General features: G+C 33.6%; 1 protein-coding gene across 6 annotated transcripts in view; it reads left to right on the top strand.

Annotated features, from left to right (window-relative positions):
- LOC132728294 (putative tyrosinase-like protein tyr-3) overlaps nucleotides 1–18,382 on the top strand; it is an 82,045-nt gene that overhangs the window by 606 nt on the left and 63,057 nt on the right. For 2 of the 6 annotated variants that reach the window (XM_060713921.1, XM_060713920.1), the window contains exons 2-10: nucleotides 291–428; nucleotides 958–1,079; nucleotides 1,783–1,891; nucleotides 8,609–8,709; nucleotides 8,881–9,154; nucleotides 10,907–11,100; nucleotides 11,395–11,831; nucleotides 12,352–12,484; nucleotides 14,110–14,829. The exons of 2 other annotated variants lie outside the window; for them this stretch is intronic. In XM_060713921.1, the coding sequence (XP_060569904.1) occupies nucleotides 300–428; nucleotides 958–1,079; nucleotides 1,783–1,891; nucleotides 8,609–8,709; nucleotides 8,881–9,154; nucleotides 10,907–11,100; nucleotides 11,395–11,831; nucleotides 12,352–12,484; nucleotides 14,110–14,158 (1,548 nt within the window). In that variant the 5' untranslated portion in view covers nucleotides 291–299 and the 3' untranslated portion in view covers nucleotides 14,159–14,829. Of the gene's footprint in view, nucleotides 1–290; nucleotides 429–957; nucleotides 1,080–1,782; nucleotides 1,892–8,608; nucleotides 8,710–8,880; nucleotides 9,155–10,906; nucleotides 11,101–11,394; nucleotides 11,832–12,351; nucleotides 13,291–14,109; nucleotides 14,830–18,382 lie in introns of those variants that run through there. 2 more of the 6 variants (XR_009625464.1, XM_060713922.1) reach the window with 2 other exon arrangements.

The following is an 18,382-nucleotide window of genomic DNA, read 5'->3' as shown; positions in this document are numbered from 1 at the left end:
TAAAAATTATTTTGACCACATATTGCTTTTAGTAAATTACTATTTGTTGTCAATGTTTAACTTCTGGTAAAATAGAAACCAAGTAAGTGTGACATTTAGAAAATTCTAAATAATTATGCAATTAACTAAAAAATGCATGACAACGGCATCATTAAACTTTTATCTTTATCAAATTCACAGTTTATCTTTCATTAAAATTTCTTACATCTCTCATCAAAAGAATATATTTATGTGTTATATTTGTTGCTGTTATTGTTGTTATTTGTTGGGTTTTTTTGTTGTTTTTTCAGTGGCCAGTCATGGTTTTCTATCTTGCACACCTGTTGGTTGCCCTTATTGTATGTAATTACACTCAAGCCTTTCAGTTTACCGTAAATCTCCCTGATAGCGCACAGACTAAAATCGAGGAATGCATTCAAAAGTCTAGAGTAAGTGAAAATTTTAGTTACAATAAATAAGTATCAATTTAATTTACAATTTGAATTTGATATACTTTAATTATGAATAAGAAAATGTTTTTCTAAATACGATAAAATAATACTGTGCTTATTGTTTTACAGTTCAAATTTAGTTTCTATTCCTTACTGGCGGTCTATAGTAATAATACTACATGTACGTATCTTACTTAAGAAAAGTATATGAACTGGGAAATAAAATATATCACAGTGATTATTTTAAACGAATGCTATGGTTTTTTTTAATTATCATATGAGCCGCGTCACGACAATTCCAACATCATGGGTTTGCGACCAGCATGGATCCAGACCAGCCTGCGCATCCGCGCAGTCTGATCAGGATCCATGCTGTTCGCTATCAGTTTCTCCACTTGTAATAGAGTTGATAAGCGAACAGCTGACTGCGCGGATATGTAGGCTGGTCTGGATCCATGCTGGTTGCAAACGCATTACGTTGGTTTTCTTGTGACGTTTTATGCGTTATCTATTCTTTACTTTAAAGAACTCACCGGTAATACCATGGCAAGCGGAAATGGCTTGTGGTCATGAGTATTACGCTAATCTTGGTGCAAATAATCTTACAGAAGAAGATTGGGCAGTGTTCGAAACAGCGACTGAGGAAGGGTATTTGTCAAATATGTTTCACTATTTTTTATGCATATGAAATGAATGCACTAATACAAACTTTAAAAAATGGTCGTAACTTTATGGTAGTTTGCCCGCTTTCCATCTAAAATTATACGTAATTTTAAGTTCTTGTTTTATGGCATAATATCTTAAACAACTTTGCATAAACAATTAACCTAAAACTTTGTTGTTGTTTTTAAAGTAGTTTAACGGAGACAACAAATGTGTTTTAACTTAAATCGTTATATCTTCACTTAACCATGCATTGGCTGCAAAAGCCAAATAAAATATACATATTTTTATTTATGTTTCTATAAATAATGTATGGTTTTGTCGAGAAGTAATCATTAAGATACATATAGCGACTTAATGGTTAATTAGTACAAATGCGATGTTATCTATTTATAGATTGTTAATCTATTTATAGATTGTCTATTTTAATTGAGACTCGGTAATGTTAACGTTGCTTTCTATCTTGTCAATAAAAGCAGCACGTTTTAAATCTAAAAACATTTTAAACATGTAAAAATTCAACAAATGAACTGAGCCCTTTCCGCCATGGAAACGTTTACTTTTCGTTCATGTCGCTTATAATTCTATTTGTTACAAGTATTCAAACTTAACAATTATCTATGTAATGAACATATATTACATTATGTTATTAATTGCTCTGAATTTTTTCCCAACCTTTCAATTTCAGTTTTGGCCACACTCCTCCATCATTTGGCATAAGCGCAAGGCGGGAAATTCGCACATTATCCAAAAAGGAATGGGAAATCGTAACAGATGTTTTCAGAAAATTATACGACGTAAGACGAGTTTGTTTCACAACAAAATTTAATCATCTTTCATATCAAAACGTTATAAACGCATGTATAAATTAGTTAAAACCATTCTGCAAGTGTTGAATTTCATAAAAAAAAACGATGTGTTAAATAAATTGAATTAAGCAAAAAACTAGTTCAGAGATATACAAGGCTCATCTTTAAAAATAAAATACTTTTATTGCAGAAATTTATTGAAATCTATCAAATTCTTACTGATTATGTCTAACTTGAATTATAGAATGCAAACATTGTGTATAAAAACTGTATTCCTAATTACTAGTCCAGTGAAGTTGTCCATATTTTAAAACGACTGCCAGTTTTTTTTTTAAATTATACTATGTATTCATACTGTGTTCACCTGTAGTGTGTAGAGTTTAAAACGTTATATACATATACTATATGTATACTCAAAACATGTTTTTTTACCTTTACAAAGGAGCTGTGTAGCAATCATTTACAAAGGAGCTGTGTAGCAATTATTAATATTTTCATATATCAAATTTGAACATAATACATCGTTAATACATGCAAACATATAGGCCGGTGTAACGTTTTAATGTGACCCACTTAGAACAATGACCCCCGGTTTTATTTTATATGAAATACTGACTCCCTTCTATAACATAATGACCCCCTTATATATAAAATAATGACCCCCCCCCCCCCTATTTTATCTATAAAATATTGAACCCCATCTAACATACTCTGTAAAGTCAACGTCATATTACAATTACTTATACTTGATGTTGCTGTTGTGCCTGTTGCTGCTACTGCTCCGAAAACAGCTGACAAAACAACGGTAAAATTCAGAGGTTCCGCTAAGAATAAGCGAACATCTTATAAAAACGAAATTTCAAGTATTAATTGCTTAATGCAAAGTCTCTTACCTTAAAGAGTGTTCTTTTTCAGTGAGAAAACAGAGTTTCGATAAAGTATTAGTTCAAAGCCCAGAGCAAAGCACTCTTCTTTATATTCTGCCTTTTTTAGGCAATTCAGCTATACATGTATATGACATTATCTCTTTATTGATAAATATGTATTTTGACTGAAAGAAATCAGTTCTTTATCACTTTATTTTAAGAGCTAAAAGTCAGAAATACCTTGCATATTAAGCAAACATTTATTACCTGCATTTTCTACGAGCTGCACTTTTACTCAATTATATATGCTAAGTGCGTAATGACGCAGTGATAATAGCGTTTGTATCATTCTGAAAAAAATACAGGGGCCCGTCTTATCAACGATCGTACGATTTTGGAAATCTTATCGTACGATTTTGATCTACGATTGTCGTACGCTCGATCGTAAGACTGTCTTATCAACGCGGTCGTACGTTCAACCTAAAGTCTTACGGTTTTTCATAGACGTACAGTTCTTACGCCTGCGCAGTATCACCTACTCTCCAAAATGGAGATTAGGCGCAAATAAATGTCAATCTGAACGAAGAGGTTTGTTGTAATTCTAACGCATCTTACAACCACAAAAAGTAACTGGGCTGCTGACATGAGTCTGATGCGTGCATTTATAAGTGTGAGGACGCTGTTATTGTAAATTGGAACTATTTCACATCGCTAACAGTCGCTGGTAAATCCCGTTTATAAGGTAACCATTTTGTAGGATTTATTGATATAAATACGGACTGTTTTAGCTCTATCTAAATAGAATGATTGCTTCAACATGAATTTTTGCATTGATATAATATTTTTGGGAGGGCTTAGCCCCCATTAGCCCCACTTCAATTTTTGTTGGCCAGTGTTACATCTTTATAGCTTTTTTCCTTTTGTTTTTGTTTATGTCAATGGCATGTCATGCATCACAGACATAAAAGATAAACAGTCATTCGAACCCACTATGTGTGAGTTGAGAAGTTAAGCGCTCCTCTTTGCTTATTCAACTGCTTGTTGGCTTTAAATTGCCTACTATGAAGTATCAGCCAACCTTATTTATTACTGTATGATAAAAGAATTTACATTATCAATACAAGCCAACTTGTACATGTACATGTAGTTATATTTGATTTTTTTTTACATTATTTGTTGTTTAGTACTACAGAAAATTAATTAACAGTCTTACATTACATCAAAATGTGTTTTAAAGCAATATAACGATAAATCATCATTTACCACTTTCTAATTTCTATGTTTACATGAATTTACTGTTTCACATTTCAGAACAAACTGCTCTTTCAGAAAGAAAAAGAAACACACATGTCTTGGATGAATGACAGATTATTCTCACCCTAACAAGTTCCTCCGTCTGACAGTTCTCACTCAAAGCGTTTCCATCACTTTCCTCCCCTGACAGCACCCCCCCCCCCTTTTCAACGGCCTTGTCGCATTTACAGGAAGCACGGCAGCCATTTGTTTGATCTACGACTGCTTCTCAGCGATCGTAGAAAAAATGCACGATCTTACGATAATCATACGATTATGAAAATCTGCGAAGTTTGATAAGACACCGCAAAAATCGTACGATCGACGTACGGCAATCGAATGATAAGACGGGCCCCAGGGTCATAGAAACTCCTAAACTGTATGCCTCTCAAGAGATAGGCGAAACAGCAGAAGAGTATGCAGCAGACTTGAAAGTGCTGTATGACAATGCACATGGTTTCCGAGACCGAAAGACAAGGGATGAAGACTTGGTCACTATTTCTTAGATGGTTTAAGGGATGATGACATTCGGTACGAGGTCGAGTATAACAAGGAACCTGAAACCATAGACGATTCAGAGTTCCAGGTAGTGAACTATATTCACACACGTAATATCAGGGAACAGAGGTATAAAGACAGCATCAGATGGACAGGTGAAACAAGGTCAGAAATAGATAAAGAGGAGCCAGTAGAAGAAATAAACGAGGTATATTGTGATCAAACTAAGCCTCTGTTTAAGCTGTCAAATAACCCACGGGACCCGGAAGTGACACAAAAATACAACAAATGATGAGAACCAGCAGACAATCTTGGAATATATCCTAGACATATTGCAAAAGCTTGAGAGCAATCCGAGCAGACAAGGCAGAGGTAATAAAAGAATGCTTGAGTTGTCGCAAACTCGGAAATTCCACTCTAAATTGTCCAGGGAGGACTAACCATCAACTAGACTGCAATAATAGACACCAACAATGCAGAGGATCTGTACTCCTTGATGAGAGACAATCTTTAAACTACAAGGAACCTGCTCTTAAGGCCAAAGGGCGGTCCAGCATAATGTAAGGAGTTTGGAAGGCCGGAGCAAAGTGGAAGCTAGTGGTTTTGGAGAGGCAACCTCTAGGGAGGTGGCTGTGGAAGCAGACAAAATGTGTAGACCAAAGGGAGTAAAAGATAAGACAAGGGTGAAGCAGTGTTGGGGAATTGGTGCTGGTGTATACATCAAAGGTAGAAGGTGTACCAGTACTTTTAACCGCGTACACGGGGACTTCGATGACAGTTCTCTCTACTAATGTCTTTAACAAGATAGCTGAAAGGAAACAGCTCGAACTACAAACATCATCATGCTTAGTAGGTGCTAGTGGGTTGCCGATCCAAGAGTGCAGGAAGGGTCATTTTGTAGTGCGACTGGGGACACATAAGAGGTCCAAAGAGGCTGGAGTCGCCAACATAGACGATGATGTGTTATTAGGTTTTGATATCTTTGAGGGGGCAGACATTTTGCTCAGTCGAAATAAGATAATTTTGGATATTGCAGAAATACCTTGCTTTCAAGTGCGACTCGGTGATGAAGGTAAGAGGTTTGAAGTGAGCGATAGTATGCGAATTCTAGGGAATGCAGACATTGTAGATGCACGTGCTGACACTAATGAAGAGCTAAAATCTGAAAACTGGTAGCATTGGAAGAAATCAGGAGGTTGAAAGCGAAATGCCAATGAAGGACACAAATTAAATAAATATACATCTACAAAGCAAGATAAAAAATATTGTCGTAGATTATAATGATATATTGCAGTATGAGAAGGGTAAAAGATGTGCAATAAGGAAGTTTCATATACAAAAGCATGAAAAAGGTAAAGAATACGGAGCAGAAATTTCCAAAATCATTGAGAGAGGAAGTCGAGTAGAGGCCCAGAAAGATATGAGAAAATGGATGCATTGAAACAAGATTATAAGTCGAGATGGAAGGAGAAGGATAACGAGATAAAGCAGATTAAGACAGAGAAGAAGAAAATGATCAATGCAAGTCAGCAGAGACATGCGATAGGAAAGATGAAACTAAAAGATAAGACAATCTCAGGAGAGTTAATTACATGTTAGAGATGGAACATATAAAAGAGAAGCAGACACATTAACAAAGGAGCTGCACATAGAAAGAAAGTAAGAGTCATCTTTGTCAGCAACACGAAGACGTGTTCATTTAAATGCCATGGAACTGGTGCACTACAATCAGCTACTCTCTAAAATAGCGCTCGTCAGAGGCGGGTCCGCATACTGTCCAACAATGGCAAAGACAGTGTGGGATAAGTCGCTCGCAAATCTTAAGCGGGCCCTCTCAATGATATTCCAAGATGTGAGGCATTAAGAGGGTAGGTCAAGAAATATACGGATGTCCATGTTTAAGAAGTGTACCACGGAGACGTCTCGAATATCGAGAGAACAAACATTTTATTTCTAAACTTTTCTAATGGTTTGAACTTACTCTCACAGTAAATGTCGGACATTAGTGTAGTGTGACTTTACTTACCGCGTTAGATTATTTAAAAATTTAAGGATTTCTGAACTTTAAGATTTGTGTTAAACATAGACTGTGCTTAGTAATATAAAATTTCTCGTTAACAGTGTAAAACAATTTGAAGTCATTGTGATTAGTGTTAACATTTCAAGTCTTGGTTAAGTTTTAAGTTAATTTATCAACAGGAGTTTAGCCATAGAAACAAGTATTGTAGAGCCCTACAAGTTAATGGTATGCATACTTACCTTGAGACTGACACTTTGGCATAGAGGTACATTTCATTAATTCTTGACAAACATGTTTGGTGATATAACCAGCTATAACACACAAGTTGAGGCATATTTCGTTTAAGAATGACAAAACATACACTCAAACAAGTAGCTTATATACTAGTTTTGTCTGTACATGCTTGTGGAAATCCTTGTTAATCCTTTATTTCAGTCTGAATATGTATCCGAATTTTTTGGACATGTATATTTTCAACTGTGCGTAAATCCTTTAATATTGTGCTGAAGTATAATTGCGCTATCTGAGCAGTCTTTTTTTTCCCTTCGGATCATGTAACTTGATTAAAATCCATGTATTTATCTCGAAATGTTAGAAATTGTTGTAAACACATTTCACTAGTTTTACATTGACGCCATGTTATTCGCAATGCATTGTGGTATTGTTGTTAGTTACCAAGCGTAAATCTACTATCGATAATTTAAACCTGTCTAAGGAACATGATACTGTTAAATAGTCTCTACTTTAAACAAGTAGCGTAGACTTTACCGAGATGGCCATTATTTCTTTTAAATCGGTCTATGAAAAGTTTCAAGACTGCAACCAATTTGACGGGTGATCAACCTTTATTTTGGTGCACTTTGGTTGCAAGCAGACTATTTTCGGGGTGCATTTACCTGCAACCATTTTCTTGGGTGATCAGTCAGTTTTTAGGGTGCATTTTGTTTACGGTTGCAGATTTAGTATAGATAGACTCGGATTGCCGCTTTTCGAGGAGTCATAAGTCAGAATTTGTAACGTAAAGCTATGCTCTGTTTAATTCTCAGTAGTCTTAATAAAAATAAGTTTACACTAAACGTAAGCGGGCTTTATAATCTAGATTGACATTTTAATTCACTTTAGAGATTTGATAAGCTGTTCCATTTATAAGAAATGTTTATACATATTTTATAATTGTCAGTGATAAACATTTCTGCTATTTTTGTCACGGTTCACTGGTGCACCATTTTGTTCTCGCGCGGATTCTTAACTGTGGAAAGCCGTTTATGCTGTTATAAAAATTAGAAAGTTGACAATTAGGAAAGCTTTGTGAATTATTTAAGTCTTAAGGCAACAATTAACACAATTTTTAGTGATATTTCTCATGCAAAGCAACTACTTATATAAATAATAAGTACATTTGGTTATATATGATAATTAAAGAGTGAATTTCTCTTGTGTGAATTGCAAGATTACATTATCATTTAAGTTTCTCATGTGTGAATTGCATGATTACATTATTAATTGAGTTTCTCTTGTGAGAGTTATAACATTACATCAGATTACGTCACTTCTGTTAGTTGTCAAAATGTTTATGATCCGATCATCATAGGGACTTTATTTGTCAAGTCTTACTGATTTGATACTCCAGAATGACCTCAAACTTGCATTAATTTAGTACATGTAAAACAATATCTACATGTTAACAAATAAAGAATAAGATATTTGTTTATGGTCTGTCTCGCAATTGGTACTTGATGTTTAGAGTCAATACATGTTGTAGTAAATTGCATAAATAACCGCATGTGAGACTTATAATAGTATCTTTGAATATTTTTGTATTTTTTTTTATATTCTTTTATATTAGTTTTGAAGTTTAAGAAATATCTCCGAAATGCGCTAATTCTGACAGTGATTAAATCTGTACTGTCTTTGTGAATTAAATTCATATATATTTTTTTTAGATTTCCCTCGAGTATTGTTGTTGTTTTTGTTGTGTTTTTTTTTGCGTGTGTGTGGTATTTTATCGCAAGCACTTGTCTCTTTCAGAAAGGAGTTCTTCAATCATTTGGCCGATTGCACGGAAACGCAATATTAAACGTTCACAGGGGAGCTGCGTTTTTACCATGGCATCGTGTTTTCCTCGCTCAGTAAGTAAAGATTCTCTCTCTGTCTCTCTGTCTTTCTGTCTCTGTCTCTGTCTCTCTCTGTCTCTCTCTGTCTCTCTCTCTCTCTCTCTCCAATATTAATTTTGTTTTAGGTTTCTATACGTGGATTCATGTCTTTTAATCCTTTTAGATTTTTCTTCTTCAAAAATCTAGCTTCGAACAAGAGATGAAGAAGATTAATCCTAGCGTATCCTTGCCATATTGGGACTATACAATTGACTATGACATTCCACAACCTTATGACACTGTCATGTGGACTCCATGCTTCTTTGGAGATAACAATGATACAGTTTCAACAAGTTCTTTCCAATTTCTGTACGGAGCTCATGGCGCCGTGATCGCAAGACACATTGCGGAAGATTGCTCCTCATCAAGATTTATAAATAAAACAGACATGGACAGGTTAAAAGGATTTTGTAGATTTGAGGTACGTGATTATTTATTAACGTTTGCAAATCCATAAGAAATGCTGATATTAATGGAAACACAGTGACTGGCTTTGCATGTACTTGATAGGATTGCATCAAAAGGCCATACATAAAATAAAAAAACGACCCTCAAAATAATTTTACAATATTCTCAGATAAGAATTTACTGCTTATCTTTCTGTTGTACTTAACAAGAGCTGTCGGTAGGACAGCAACGCTCGACTATTATTAGTGCTTGATAGTAAAAGAGGCTTGATAATGTAAAAAATCCATGTTATAGTTATAGGCCTTGGAGAGAGGTCTATTATGATCTCAAACGAGAGTATAAAATTTCAACTTGTTTCAAATCCAGATGTCAACAGAATATGAAATTATCTGAGGTGGTATGCAAACCTAAATGTAAATTCTAAGTTGAAAAAGGGGCATTATTCTGTCAAAATGTTTCATAGAGTTACCTCCTCCTGTTTACAGGTTAAGGTCACCAAGGTCAACAACTGTGCAAAGTTTCAAAGCAATATGGCAATGGACTTTGAAAATATTTGAGGTATTACAAAAACTTTAACGTAATTCTAAGTCGAAAAAAGGGCATTCTATTGTCAAAATGCTTCATACAGTTACCGTCCCCTGTCTTCAGGTTGGGGTAATAATGGTGAACAAATGTACAAAGTTTCAAAGCCATATGTTAATGGACATTGAAAATATTTGAGGTATTACAAAAACTTTAACATAAATTCTTAATAGGAAAAAGGAGCATAATTCTGTCAAAATGCTTGATACAGTCACCTCCTCTTGTCAACAGCTTGGGGTCATGATGGGAAACAAGCGTGCAAAGTTTCAAAGCCATATGTCAAAGGACTTTGAAAATATTTGAGGTATTTACGTAAATTCTAAGTCTAAAGGGGCATTATTCTGTCAAAAAACTTAATACCGTTACCTCTCCCTGTCTACAGGTAGAAGTCGTGATGGTAAACAAGTGTGCAAAGTTTCAAAGCCATATGTCAATGGACTTTGAAAATATTTTAGGTATTGCAAGTCAAAAAAGGGGCATTATTCTGTCAAAATGCTTGATACAGTTACCTGCTCCTGTCTACAGGTTTGGGTCATGATAGGGAACAAGCGTGCAAAGTTTCAAAGCCATATGTCAATGAATTTGAAAAAAATTCAGGTATTCCAAAAGTTAACATAAATTCCAAGTCGAAAAAGAGGCATTATTCTGTCAAAATGCTTGATACAGTTACCTGCTACTGTCTACAGGTTTGGGTCATGATGGGTGCAAATGTGTGTGCAAATGGATTTTGAAAATATTTGAAGTATTACAAAAACCACAACATGTGGTTACGCCGACGTCGACTACAATAGCTCTACTTATTCTTATCGAATAGTCGAGCTAAAAAGGAAGACATTCAAGCGTCCTTGTGTTATAGATTGTTATAACAAGATTTAAAACATTTCACTCCCATTGCAAGGTTCTAAATCAGATTATGTGAATTTGGTCGTTATACATTAATTTCCATGAAGAAGGAAAACTTAAAGCAGAGCAGTTTTAGGTTTCCAATCCACTTGCTTGGACTTGGAAATACTGTAAATTTTCAATATTTGAACATACCCACGGCACAATGGATATTCTTGCTTTCGAATAGCATTATTAAGCATGTACATGTGTGCATTTAAGTCATGTGTTAGTAATGTGATAATGGATGTCTAAACAAATCTTCAAATTTCTTTAAATCATTAATAATTCTTTAATTTAGGACATAACAACGGGTGCTAATACAACAAAAGAAAAGATGGTTCACAATCTTGAACATCTACACAACGGCGTTCATAATTACATTGGTGGGGATATGGGTGTCGTTCAAAATTCAGCATACGATCCAATATTTTGGTTTCATCATGCATTTATTGACTATATATGGGAGTCATACAGGGAACATCAGACGGCGAAGTAATATATCTTAGATTTACACAAATGACTTAAAATTGTAACAATGTGCATTTCATTGTTGATTTGTATTAAGAAATTTATAAATTAAAAATAAGGTGACTTTGACATTGGTCGTTTAGCAGATTGAAAAAATATAAGTATGTAAACAATAAGTTATGATAGAGAAATTCTTTAGATCTGCATTGTCAAAATCATCGCTTTGAACAACTTTATTCGGAATGGGATTTAAAAAACACGTGTTAAATTAATGCATGCATTTTGTAATATTTCAAGCTATTATTTTAATATTTTTAGCTGTGGCGACATAGATATTGAGTCCGATTACCGGAAAGAGAATGATACTGGCAGGAAGGGTATTTTAAAGCAAGGCTACAATGATACCTTATTTGGTTATCACCACTTGAAGAATAAAGATGGACTTTGGCGAAATTGGACAAAGGTATTTTTTAACTATGAGACCCAACCTGCCTGTGGTGGAAAATGCACGGGAGAGTACCTTTACTGCGATGACAAAAAACGGTGTTTATCTCGTACAACAGATGCATGTAAGGAAAAATCGACACGTGAAAAACGCGAAAGCGAAGAATCACTTGTACCACAAATTTCGTGTATGTCTGGAACGAAATTTAGTGGCCTTAAAGGTGATGGAAGAACAATAGACACGTCTAAAGAAGAAAGTGCAGCTATTTTGAAAAACATAAGACAAGATATTTTGAAAAACATAAGACAGGGTGAGTACTTCATATTATCAATGCAGTTATTCTACTTTTTAAATTTAAACTTATGTAACTTCCAAATTTCCTAAAGACAAAAATATTAATAAAAGTGTTTATTAAATTTATGCATTTATATATTTGTAATACAATCAAATGTTAAAGCGGCCTACAGCTTTTATTTTTTGTGAAAACAATTCTGTATTGTTTCAAAATAAGTATTTCAATAATTTTATCTTGCAAAAATACATCATACTACTTTAAAGCCCTCTTCAGAGACATTAAAGCGCGCCAATGACGTTCATTTCTAAAAACAGAAAATCGGTCAAAAATCGTCCGCTTTACTAATGTACATATGGAGAGGGAACCAGGGTGGATTAGAGGTATTTTTTTAGACAAACTTAGGACCGCTTTAAAGATTTTGTCAATAAAGAAGTGATAAATATCTTCAACACAAGGTCAAAATAACGTCTTTTATTATCATAATTTAAAATGTTTATATTCATATATTTGTGTTTTTGTTCAACCTTTATATCAGAAGAGCCCGAAACGGAAGAGGATAGAGATCCTTCACCTGAGAGATTTGGATTTGTTGTAATCGGAATATGTGTTGGCGTGGCTTGTACTATTGCAGTTTTCCTGATTGTAAGACTATGGAGAAATAGAAACAAGTAAACATTGAAAACAAGAATACACTCTTTCATCTTTAAACACTGTTTTATATAGAATACCTTTAAAAACTGTCATGTGTTAATTGGATATGTTTATTTATATTTGTTCATTTAATCCACTTAGGCGAGTTGAAATATGTTCGAATAAAATGTTGTCTTTTTTCAATCGGAGCTACCAATCGTATAAGTTTCATTTTGCATTCTTTTTCTTTGCAATTCTTTCGATTGGCTGCTAAGTACTTTTTGTATTTAAGGTTTTCGTAATTGTTAATAGGTGTATTCATTATTATACAAGAATTGTCTGTTTTGTTGTTGTGATAATAAATAATACACATATCTAAGTAAGTAAAAAATTTTAACTGTATGTAAGTGTGTGAATAGGATACCTTATACACAAGATTCTATCACTCCACGTGATTTTGTCACTATAGACAAAGAAGGAAAAAACCGGTGTTAAACTGCCAATAAACACTGGTTAGGGACTACTTGTATATGCGGCTTTTATGTTTTTTTACCCTCGATTATATAGTTTACAAAGCCTTTTAAAGCAACAATAAAAAGCATTTTTATATATATTTTCAGTTCTTATAATGTTTTCTTTTCATACAATACCCAAATAATATCTCACATACACTAACGCCACATATTTGATCCATATCAGTTAATAAATATTTTGACAAAATGGCGCCAATCCGTAAGCAGCGTAATGACGTCATCGCAAGTAAACAACTCATTCATAAACAAGCTGACGTTATTTCATACATACAAGAATAATAAATGGGGCACTGATGTAAACACAATACGACGTAAGTTTTTATTGTTGAAAACTTGATAAAATAACGTTTTTTTTCTTATTATTTATTTTGTTTAATAATTCTATATCTTTGCAACAGTAGGGTGCGAAAATCGAACAGCGTTATACGAAAATCGGCACCGGAAGTTATTTCCGCTTGAAAAAATAAATTAGTGATCTCTCCTTATTTCATCGTGATAGAATCGAAATAACATCGGCCTGAGAGGTGTATATCGGCTATTTAACACCGTTTTGTCGTTTTGATGCGAAAAATTTAACCACTCAGACCTACGGCCTTCGTGGTCAATTCCTACGCATCAAAACTCCAAACCGGTGTTAAATAGCCGATATACACCTCTCAGGCCGATGTTATTTCTTAAGTAAACATACGAAGAAGAAAACATTGCACCTATTCGGATAATTATATTGATTGATCTTTCATCTAAATCATGACTCCAAACCACCAAGATGTTGTTAAAATTAAAACAAAGTCAGCAGTAAAAATATCCAATAAGATTCACGATAGAATGGTTATTGATTAAATCATGAATAATGTTTGGTTATACAGTAATGTGATGGATTATATAAGACCTCAATGCTACAAACCTCAAGATGAGCCAAACTATTTCAAGAGAATCAAATTTGAGTAAAAATGTACTAAGATTTTAAGAAAAGTAAACAGATTCAATATTCAAGCAATTATATACATGTAATATGCTTATAACTGATTTTGCAGTATTTATCACCATATTTCTACTAATGCAGTAAGAGCTATATTGTAAATTTTGACCTCTTTATGTTAATCTACGTGGATTTTATGTGTTGTTTGCAGGTTACCCACCTATCATCAGCCGAATATTCCACTAACGCAAGAAACGTGAATGTATTCAGTGAGCTGCGAAAGGAGCGTAGTTTGCAGGGTGTTAATTACTTTCTTTATTCACTTCACGATATTTTACTTTTGAATTCATTTTCAAAATTTTCATGAAAATTAACATAAAACTGCATAGAGGAATGCTGCTTTAAGTAGCTATAATCCTATTAATGCAACAAAGATTAAAACTATTCACATGAATACGTTAATGAACTTCAATATATACAAACGCATATTTTTGTCCGCGAGATTGCGAGTTTTCATTGTAAGGGCTTAAATTTATACAAGGTATGAATATTGAAGCTTGCTTACACCTATCACAAATTTGCTTTTGAATATCAGGACTACGTTTTGTGTCTATTTTATAGTATGTTTAGTTAAAATTTGTGACAGTTATTCATGGTATTTACGATGATTATGTACTTCCTTCTATGCATTGTGAAGAACTCATGTCTATATACTAGTATATAAAATTTACATCTAATTTTTTATAAAGCCCCTTTTTTGTTTCTTATGACATTCTTATTTTTCACACTTCTCTTGGCAAAGAAGGCCGTTGCGCTTATGACCTTTAGGACACTACGATAGCCTGTGAATATTAAATAATATCAATATTTTTTAAATATACGAAATTTATAACAAACGTAGTTTTTACAAATAAAGTGTACATATACTTAATGTGTGTTTTGTTTGTGGTTCGCCCATTTTGCCCTCGTTTTTAATTAATGATCTGCTGGGCTCCTTAAGGGTGGACCTGTGTTGCTGGTTTTTGTTGCGGATGCGTTTTTTGAATGTCGCCACTCCTTGTTGATCTTTGTTTAAACAGGGATGCTCTAAAATATACGATACAAAATTTAAGGCAATTGGTCGGCCAACACAACACATCAGAAAAGCAACTGTAACAGGCTCTGTATCACTGAAACTTACGAACACAAAAGAATCTGTTGACTTGAATTCAATGCATTGATCAATACCATGTGCGGTTCACTTTCTACTCTTCTACTCTTGTAGCGATGACCTGAAATATGTTTTCTTATCATTTGAAAAAGGAAAAAGTCATATCTCTATAATGCTTGGATGTGACAGAACGGTGTGTAGGCACAGAAATGTGGACAACAACTCCATAGATATTGAAAAATATAACGTACAAAACTTTCTGGACACTTGGCAATGCATGGTCGACAAACATTTTGGTGACCAAAATCTTATTGTTAAATTGCTAACTGGCGTTAAATAGTGAAACCAGCTATCACCACCAGTAACAATATTTAAAAATACTGCGACAATAATCATTTTCAGTAATTTTCGAGCGCATTTAACTCGCTCTTTTTTCTGGTAAATTGATAGAAATAGGATATACATCTGGCAGGTTTTTCGCCTTACTTCTATTTGATTATTCAGAATCGTATAAGTTTACCCTACTGATATCCCTTTGATATGGACTACTAGGTAAGTGAAAATCTGGCATCTTTGTCAATGATATTGTTGACTTTAAAATTGTTTTGGTCAGTAACTAAGGAACGTTTTCAACTAGACTTTCAGTCATCTTTTATTGACCCCATAATAATGTCCAATTTTTAATGAATGCAACCACCTCAAAACTGTTGCACAAGATATTTTATTAAAACACTTACGAGTATAGGATATTTTCGTAATTTTGCTCAAGCTTTAATTGAAGTCCGTATTGTATTTAAGCCCTTTAAATTGAGCGTTTACCAGCCATATTTTAAATGAAGCTACTCGTGTAATGTACTTTTTAATGTGAAGAAAATTCTGAATCGGTTGACAACATACATGATTTTGGAATCATTTGAAAGCAGATGCTTGAATCATAAACATAAGAATCACAGCTGAATGAGAAAATATACTTCATCAAGCATTTCATATTGGCCCACCAATTTTAGCGAAAATATTATCATTAAAATACATATACAAGACAATTTATCGCAATCAAAATTATTATTCTGTATTTATTTTTATCATGTTTTAAATAGAAAATGTTATGGCAATGGCCTGTGTAGAAAAGCAAACAGGGGAGCAATGTGTAAGAGTTTGCAATTTTACAAACAGAATAAATTCTGTAAAGGTATACGATGGAGGTTTTGGTAATTATAAATCCATGTTAAGTGGTTAGATAAGTTTATTTGTGTTTTACATACACATAATTGAAGACAAAATGTGAGATTTTTCAAGGCTAGGAAATGATTTGCTTATTAAACAAATTTCAAATACCATAAAACCAGGTCACGATGTTTACCATTCGACAGAATCAGAGAATTTTAGGAGTACATTGATAAATATAACTTGAGCAAGGATGACTTACATAATAAGTCATGATACGGACTTATAGGGATGTTTATTTTGCTACAATATACAGTTATGTCATGGATGTTTATGGAACAGTCAAAACTGTTGCCCCAATGTATTAGGGTTGATCCATTCTTAGAACCAACCAGTACTAAGCAATGAGTGTAAAGTTTCTTGCTCACAGAAACAACAAATAGCCCCAGATGATCCTTAGATCACTAGTGTGACATATTAACCACTTGGCCACACTGAAAGTTTAAATACCCTTTCAAATACATGGTATTTGACTGGCATATTTCTAAGAATTCCATGCTTTTTTTAGAAGTCAGATGCTTATTTTCCACTTTATGTTTATAAAATATAATCTGCATTTTTTAAAAAAAGATAAAGAATAAAGTAATGACAAAATGATTTTTACTCCAGCCTCAACAAAAATTATCATATAAACTGCTGACAAAACGATAAGATGTCATACTTCACATAGCAAAAGATAAAACATATTTTTATTAAATGTTTAAATAATGGGCTACATTTAAGATTTTGCAAAATGACGATTACAAGAACGATAAAAAATCAGCAATCATAAAAGTAAGACTTTTCCTTTGAAATAGATGAGCTAAAAACGTCGGTTAAACTAAGGTCTAACCTTGCCCCTTAGATAATTCAAGGAGGTCCTGCAAAGTCTGTGTAAGTTTATCTTAAAATAAAACCTTCAATCTTTGACTTAAATACTTTCTCCAGTACAATAATGCATGACATAACACTGTTATAAAAATTGGCACTAAATCTAAGCAAAATCTAGAAAACAAGGCTATGAATTCCTGAAAAGCTAACTTTCTTTCATTTCGTTTCCGCATTAATGCCCAAACTCTTATTTAAAAACTAGACACATGCCTTAGATCAACCCATCTCACTACTTCCTGTATGTCGTAACCAGTAATGGCAACAGTGTGTGTTGTTGGAGTCGAGAGAATTTCTTGCCTCTAGATAAAAAAAAATGATGCTCTACCTCTACATGTATATCAACATTTGTGAATCAATTTCACATTTGAAAATACAGTACAATGTATGCAGAAAGGCTCTATATATAGCAAACACCCCCTTACATTTTTCTCTTAAGTAAGACTTCCGAGTTAATATAACCTCTGTACAGCAAAACCTCTCAGCATTAAGCCCCTCCCAGAAATCTTTGTCTTATAAAGGGTGTTGCTCTTCAGAAGTTGTACTGTAGTACTCTAATGCAAAAACAACAACTATTTCAAACTAAAGAGACTGGTACCTTATCATTGTCTACTTGAGCATTCTGTTCATATAACCTGTACCTGAACTTGCAGTCAAGTCTGGTAGCAACGCTTCCGTTTTCTTTTTCTCCTGTGAAAACGTCATTTGACAAATGACAGTCAAAAATAAAATACATTTTCAAACGAATACTTTTTTATAGGGATTGATTTTTTTTATATTTTAAATACGATCAGTAAAACAAGAGAGCCATGATGGCCCTGAATCCCTCACCAGAAACAACTGTTTTACAGTGTTAGGAATAATTTTTGTTGTCCTAATATTTGCTAAAATATCTATGTTGCAACTGTATTCCTATGTATATATTAAATGACCACGAGACACGAGAACAAGAGAAATTTTGTTGGGACAATTTTTTTATAACTTTTGTGAATGTATACACGCAAATGTTACATGCAAAATATGTTAGGTGTAGGCATTTGAAGTTAACAGTTTAGCTGAACAAATTTTTCGAAAGCTTTTTTAACTTTCTTAACGTCAAAAAGAAATGAAATTAGGTCAAACAATATCAAAAATATCAAACGTACGCCCATTGATATCAAAATTGAATTCAGCATCCAAAATTTCCCATCTGATTCAAATTTCAAATCTGTATGTAAAAAAAACAAGAAAGTAAGTCAAATGA

The sequence above is a fragment of the Ruditapes philippinarum genome, unplaced genomic scaffold, assembly GCF_026571515.1.
Source record: "Ruditapes philippinarum isolate M1 unplaced genomic scaffold, ASM2657151v2 ctg693_1_1_1_1, whole genome shotgun sequence".
NCBI classification, from domain to species: domain Eukaryota; kingdom Metazoa; phylum Mollusca; class Bivalvia; order Venerida; family Veneridae; genus Ruditapes; species Ruditapes philippinarum.
The sequence above is the reverse complement of the archived record's forward strand: the minus strand, read 5'-3'. Positions and strand labels throughout refer to the sequence as shown.